The 7,079-nt window shown below is 36.4% G+C and overlaps 1 protein-coding gene across 1 annotated transcript in view; it reads left to right on the top strand.

The window, feature by feature from the left end:
• The window catches only part of LOC103207552 (phospholipid-transporting ATPase ABCA3-like), a gene marked incomplete at its 5' end in the record, with an annotated part of 194,612 nt that overhangs the window by 126,243 nt on the left and 61,290 nt on the right, over positions 1–7,079 (top strand). Inside the window, 2 exons of the mRNA XM_007953202.1 lie at positions 922–1,047; positions 1,306–1,500. Coding sequence (XP_007951393.1) covers positions 922–1,047; positions 1,306–1,500 — 321 coding nt within the window. The remainder of the gene's footprint in view (positions 1–921; positions 1,048–1,305; positions 1,501–7,079) is intronic.

Here is a 7,079-nt window from a genome sequence, read left to right as displayed (position 1 = left end):
AATATGGATCTCTTCCAGTCAGTTGGCCAGGTAGCTGTCTTCCAAATCTCTTGGCATAACTGAGTGAGTGCCTCCAATGGGGCATCTGTTTGTTGAAATAATCTCAATCGGTATGCCATCATAGATATGTCATCAGAGGTAAAGATAGAAGACATAAATTAACAATCAAAATGAAAAGATTTCACTATAGATTCCTCAGTCATTACAATACACTAGTCTCATAAATTTACATCTTGGATGAAATGAAGTAATCCTAGAAAGACACAAGCTATCAAAACTCAAGAAGAATATAAAATATGCCATACTGTTTCATTCCTCCATATCTTTCACTGAGTTCCCACTGCTGACAGCCTTTCTTCCATCCCTTCCCTGCCTTCATTCGCTCAATAAATTTGTTTGTTCTTCAGACTCTGCTCAAATTTTACCTGTGTAGAAGCCTTCCCTCAAAAAAGAAAGAGTTTATTTTTCTCTGGGATCGTATGGGTTCTTGAGCATACTTTAATTGTACTGAATCACACAAAACTATTATTAATATCAATGTAGCTTCTTTTTTCCATGAAATATCCCTTTTTTTTTTTCTTGGCAAGAACATTCTGCTTACTCATAACTGTAGAAGTTTGTTTTGTGACTAGTTTCCAAAATTAAGCAAGTCAAGAATAAATTTGGATAACAGTGTAATATTACAACAGTGTAATATACAGACAGTGTTCTTGGGATTTTACAATTAGCATGAATTAAAAAAGAATCAAAAAAGAATACATTTGTGCATGGGAGTTAAGGCAATTTTTAGAAAGTCTCTTAAACATTACTGAAACTTTTTCTGACACCTTTGAGATTACTCCTTCAAATCAGATTTCCTTAAACCGAATACCTAATATCTAAGGAGTATCCATATCTGTAATCCTTGTCTTAAAAATACAGGCTATTGTTTCTAACCAAGTAATTGAGGAATCTGAGGATGAAGATGTAAAAAATGAAAGGAAGAAAGATCTGGCACTGTCTCATACGTTGCAGAATTATCCACTGTTTCTTAAAGAACTTACAAAGGTAAAGTTACTCAATGACTAACATGGCTCTGAGCTTTAGCCCACATTCCCTGCCAAGAACTTATTGGTAGTATTACTAATTCGTTGCAGTACTATGGGATATGTATATTCCAATACTCTCCCAGTGAAATCAAGACCAGAAGGGGGAAGACTTCCTGTGGAACTGTCCCAGACAGTGGTCCATAGAGGTCTATGGTTATGTTTGTAGTACCCCATAACCAATGATTCAATACAATGTGGATTGTTTTTGTTTTCTCAGATTTATTATAAGTGCCCAGTTGTAAAGGCTGTGAGAAATATTTCCCTTGTAGTCAAAAAGTCCGAGTGCTTTGGATTACTTGGATTAAGTGGAGCTGGAAAAACTACACTCTTGAAAATGTTGACTGGAGAGGAGCCCATCACCTCTGGAGTTGTGCTAATTGATGGCATTAACATCACTGAAAATATCAGAGAGGTATTTCTGATCTTAATTACTGGTTTGGTGCCCTGATGGAGGCACTTAACCAGGAAAATGGGTGGAGACATGGAAGTGAAGTCTGGGGAATTGATATTTGCTGGATCTATATACAGATCTAGGAGCTCTGGTAGCATAGTGCCTAAGGCACTTGACTGCTCACTAGGAGGCTGACGGTTCAAACCCACCAGCCACTCCTCAGAAGGAAGGTTGGGCAATCCTACTTCCGTAGTGATACTGCCTCGGAAACCCAAGGAGGGGTCGCTATGAGTCGGGGCCGACTCGACGGCGGAAGGAAGGTTGGGCAATCCTACTTCCGTAGTGATACTGCCTCGGAAACCCAAGGAGGGGTCGCTATGAGTCGGGGCCGACTCGATGGCACATAACAACAACAACAACAATATATATACACACACACACACACACACATACATATGTGTGTGTATGTATGAGTATTCTTAACAGATTCAAGGTACAATGATAGGCTTGTTACTATCTTGAGTTGAGGAAAGGCAATTTTTTTTTTACCCTGTGTGAAGCAATATATGAGTATCAGTAAAGGGACCAAACTGGAAACAGGAGAGCAGTTATTTCATTTAACTTGGAATGACATAAAAGGTTGGAACTAAAACAATGATTAGAAGAAGTTGTGAAAGAGAAAAAGATAGTAAAATTTACAGAAATGGTGCTCCATTTGGGTATGCCTTATAGTGGATATAAATGAACTTAAGATATCTCCTGTAAGGAAATATGTTTGGTTTGGAAAATGAGGGAAACATGCGATGAGATGAATGGACACAATAGCCACAAGAGTGAACTCAGATATACCGAAGAGTGAACTCAAATATACCAATGATCATGTAGCATTTCATTTTGTTTTATGTAATGTTGCCATGAATCAAAGCTGTCTCAATGGTGACTAAAAAGTTATCACCCAGGTTTCTATATTGAGCTAGTCAGTGGATGAAAGTTCCATTCACCAAGATAGTAAATACAGAAGGATGCATGTTTGGAGAAGGGTATGTTGAGCTTATGGTGTCTATGACACATCTAAATGGGAGAACATCCAATAGACAGATGTCTTGTATGAAAAGAATCAATAGATATGAATATAGAATTCATCAAAGCACAAATGAATTTAGACCATGGAAGTACATGAGTTAAGCTATCAAGAGTGAGTATCAAAAGATAAGAAAAATATTTACTGAATCCTGAGGATTATCGACATTTCTAATGTAGAGGAATAAAATTGGAGAGAAATGGGAAGGATAAGTAAACGAGGTAGAAGGAAAATCTGGATACAGTTGTATTACACTATATGAGGAATGAAGTGAGGAGATTATTTCGAGAAGAAAATGAAACACATTATAAGGCATTAATGGTGTGAGCAACGTTCAGTGGACATCACTGAAGCCTGAATGCAGAGGGATGACAAATAGACAAATGAAGATGAGAAAATAGTGAGTATAGACAAAACTTTGAAGAAATATAGCTATGAATCAAGGACTAAGAGTTTTTGCCCTGAGTTTGAAGAGATAACAATGAGGGAGTTTTCATTTTGAAAAACTTGGTCATATTTATATGACTGGAAAGCAGCAGTAAAAGAAGTCTAAAATACATAGAACAGAGTGGAGGAAAGGAGGAATACATTCACATGTAAACAATATGAAAAGGTATTCAAGTAGCACATCTCATTCTCTGTCCTACCCATCTTTGCTTCATTTTTCCCTAAGGCCACAGTTTTTATGTATATACAATCAAATATAAATATATCTTTTTCTCTTATTACACAAAAGGGAAAATACTATACATAATCTTCTGGACTTCACAACATTGCTTTCCATACGTGGTTGCACTACACTAGCAGTGTATATGATTTCCTGTTTCCCTGTATTGATCAGAAGAGTGTATGTGATCAGTCTCTTGGTTTTTTGTCAGTCTGGTAGATATTTTTAAGTGATCTGTCAGAATTGGTTGACATCAGCCATTTCAGGAGGTAACATATGATCAAGAACCAATGGTATTGAAGGAAGAAGTCTAAGTGGCACTGAAGGCATTGGTCAAAAGCAAGGTTCCAGGAATTGATGAAATGTCCACTGAGGTGGACGTGCTTACACATTTATGCCAACTGACTGGAAGAGATCTGTATTTGTGCCATTCCAAAGAAAGATGATTCAACAGAATATGGAAATGATAGAACAGTACCATTAATATCACACACAAGTAAAATTTTGCTGAAAATAATTCAAGCATGGTTGCAATATGTTGAGAGTGAACTGTCATAAATTCAGGCCAGATACAGAAGGAGATGTGGAATGAGGGATATCATTGCTTCTGTCACATGGATCTTGGCTAAAAGCAGAGAATGGCAAAAAGATGTTTGCCTGTGTTTTATTGACTATGCAAAGGTATTCAACTGTGTGGATTATGATAAAATCTAGATAACTTTGCAAAGAATGAGAATTCTAGAACACTTAATTGTGTTCATGAGGAACCTTTACATAGACCAAGGGGCTGTTATTTGAACAGAACAAGGGCATAGGGCATGGTTTAAAATAACAAAAAGGTGTGCTGTACTGCAGGGTTGTATCTTTCACCATACTTACCCAATCTGTATGCTAAGCAAATAATCTAAGAATTGGACTATGTGAAGAAGAATGCAGCATCAGGATTGGAGGAAGACTCATTAAGTAACCTGCAATACACAAATGACACAACTTTGTTTGGTGGAAGCAAAGAGGACTTGAAGCACTGATGAAAATTGGACAACAGCCTTCAGTATAGATTACAATTCAACATAAAGAAAACAAAAATCCTCACAAATGGACCAATAAATGGCATCATGATAAATGGAAAAAAGACTGAAGAGTCCAGACTGTGGTAGTCATTGGGCATGCAGACTGAAGACTGCTCCATAGGTGAACCATCTCAATGACCATTTGTCAGTTTTTCCTTCAAGGCTGGTGCTGCTTTGGAGACCAGTGCTGGAATGAATATCCCAGCACCAGGGGTGTGAGCAGGGGATGACAACAGCCTCAGCAACAGCCCTCAGGCAGTAATAGACATGGATGGGATGCCACTAACCAGAGATACTCCAGTGTGATCCAGCCATCCAGTTTCTCCATATCTACACCATGGGATGAGGGAGGGCAGCAGAGATCAAGGGAAGGCATCATTCAGTTCTTTTGCATCAGGAGCTTCAGCTAGCAGCAACAGGCAGTCTGAATTGTCTCATAATTCACTTGCTTAGTCCTGATGAAGAAAAGGATGATAAGAAACTTCTGGAAGGAACTGTAAAAGATATTGAGATTTGGGAATCATCAGGGCAGTGGATGTCTTCTGTTTATTCACCAATGAAAAACAAACCTAATACTTCATGTACTTATTCCTTTGAAATTCCTGACAAAGATATTAAAAAAAAAAAAACTAGTGCTAAGTTTTCTCAGAGAAATAAAGGAAAACACAGAAAATTTTCAGAAGAATTCAGGAAAACAGTACAAGAACAAAGTGAGAAGCTCAAGAAAGAGGTAGAAACCTTAAATAAAAGCAACTAGAAATTCCTAAGCTTAATAATAAAATAAAAGAAATAAATAATTCCATGGAAGAACATAGAAATAGAATTGAAACAAAAAAAAGGAATAGTCAGTGAAATAGAAAACTGCTGAGATGACTCAGTTTGAGGAACAAATGGAAAAAAGAACAACAACAAAAAAAAAGAGCCTATGGCTTACGTATGACACCATCAAGAGAAACAATATATGCATAATAGGAATTCCAGAAGAAGAAAAGAGGGGGGAAAGTCCAGAAGAAATTTTTGAAGAAGTCATGTCAGAAAACTTCCCAAATAATATGAAAGATGAAGAGATTTTCACCCAAGAAGCTTAGCAAACTCCATCTAGACTAAACTCTAAGAGAAACACACCAACACATATCATAATTGAACTATCTAGAAATTAAGATAAAGAATTTTGAAAGCAGCACAAGAAAAGCGAAATATCATCTACAAAAGGGTTTGTAGGTGATATAAGATTAAGTGCTGACTTCTCATCAGAAACAATACAGGCAAGAAGGCGATGGGGTGACATATACAAAGTCTTGAAAGAACAAAATTACCAGGCAAGAATAATATACCCAGCAAAATTGTCATTCAAAAATGAGAGTGAAATTAGATCATTCTCAGATAAGCAGAAATTAAGGGAATTTGTAAACACCAGACTATCCCTACATGAAATATTAAAGGGAGTCCTCCAGGAAGAAAACTAACACCAGCCAACAACCCAAAGTATTGACACTTAAGAACCACCTGAAGACATATAACAACAAAATAAACATATAATGAGATTACAGGGAATCCAGGATGCCAAGTTGTAGTTGACACTAACATCAAAATAAAAAGGAGGATAATTGGTGTAGATACAGAATTTTCACATGTTAAGGAAGATCCGGTTCAAGATACAATAGATTGTTTTAAATGTAGGATGTTAAATTTAAAAACCTCATAGTAACCACAAAGAAAGTGAATTAATCTATTCACCAAAATAAAGGAAACAAAAAGACTCAGTAATCACAAATTAATAACTATAAAGGAAAAAATGTGTTAAAAAAAAACTGAGCACTGAAGGTAAGGAGGAACAGAGAAACCATCAACCTCAACAACAAAAACAAAGTATAAGAAAATGTCTTAAATAAATCTGATGAAATTACAGTGACTATAAGTGGAGTAAATGCTCCAGTTAAGAGACAAGGTAGCAGAACAGATTAAAAATATGACTCATTCATATGTTTACAAGAGCTGCATCTTAGACACAGCAACAGAAATAGGATGGGGGAAAAAATACACCAAGCAAACAGTAAAAAGAGCAAAAGTGGCAATATTAATATCTGACAAAATAGATTTTAAGTCAAAATTCATAAAAGGACATTATATGATGACAGAACACACTTGACAACATATCCAGAAACCAACCCAGATTTAGAAGTATCCAAAGTAAATATCTACACACCTAACATTAGAACCCTAAAATTGACTGAAAAGAGGTAACCAGAGACATCAGTTTGTAAATGAGGATAAGTACAAAGCAAAAAGGGAAAATAAATGGGGTAGTTACAGAATTCCCAAATGGAGAGGAAGTCAAGATGATTTTGAGATAGGATGGACTGTTTTAAACTTGGGAAGACAATAATAAATCACAGGGTAACCTCAAGAAAATTAAAAAACCAAGACCTGAATAACATTAATCCTTTAGACTTGACAGGTATATATATAGAACATAGCACCCAACAGTAAATGACTGCCATCGAGTCAATTCCCACTCATAGTGACCCCCATTGGGTTTCCAAGGCTGTACATCTTTGCAGAAGGTTGCCTCATCTTTGTTCTGTGGAGTGCCTGTTGCGTTCAAACCTCTCATTAAAATAAAAAACAGGAAAGTCATAAATATTAGCATATGCTAAAACAACAGCAACAAAAAAAAATGATAATAAATGTATTAAATGCACCAATCTAGAGACAGGGTGTGGGTGTAGATGTGTCTTATGGGGACTGTTGCTGCCTCCCACTCAGTTAGACAAAAATTACA

The sequence above is a fragment of the Orycteropus afer genome, unplaced genomic scaffold (assembly GCF_000298275.1).
Source record: "Orycteropus afer afer isolate SDZICR_OR568_19922 unplaced genomic scaffold, OryAfe1.0 scaffold00376, whole genome shotgun sequence".
In the NCBI taxonomy this organism is placed as follows: Eukaryota; Metazoa; Chordata; class Mammalia; order Tubulidentata; family Orycteropodidae; genus Orycteropus; species Orycteropus afer.
Note: the sequence above shows the minus strand (reverse complement) of the source record. Positions and strands in the feature narration are given on the sequence as shown.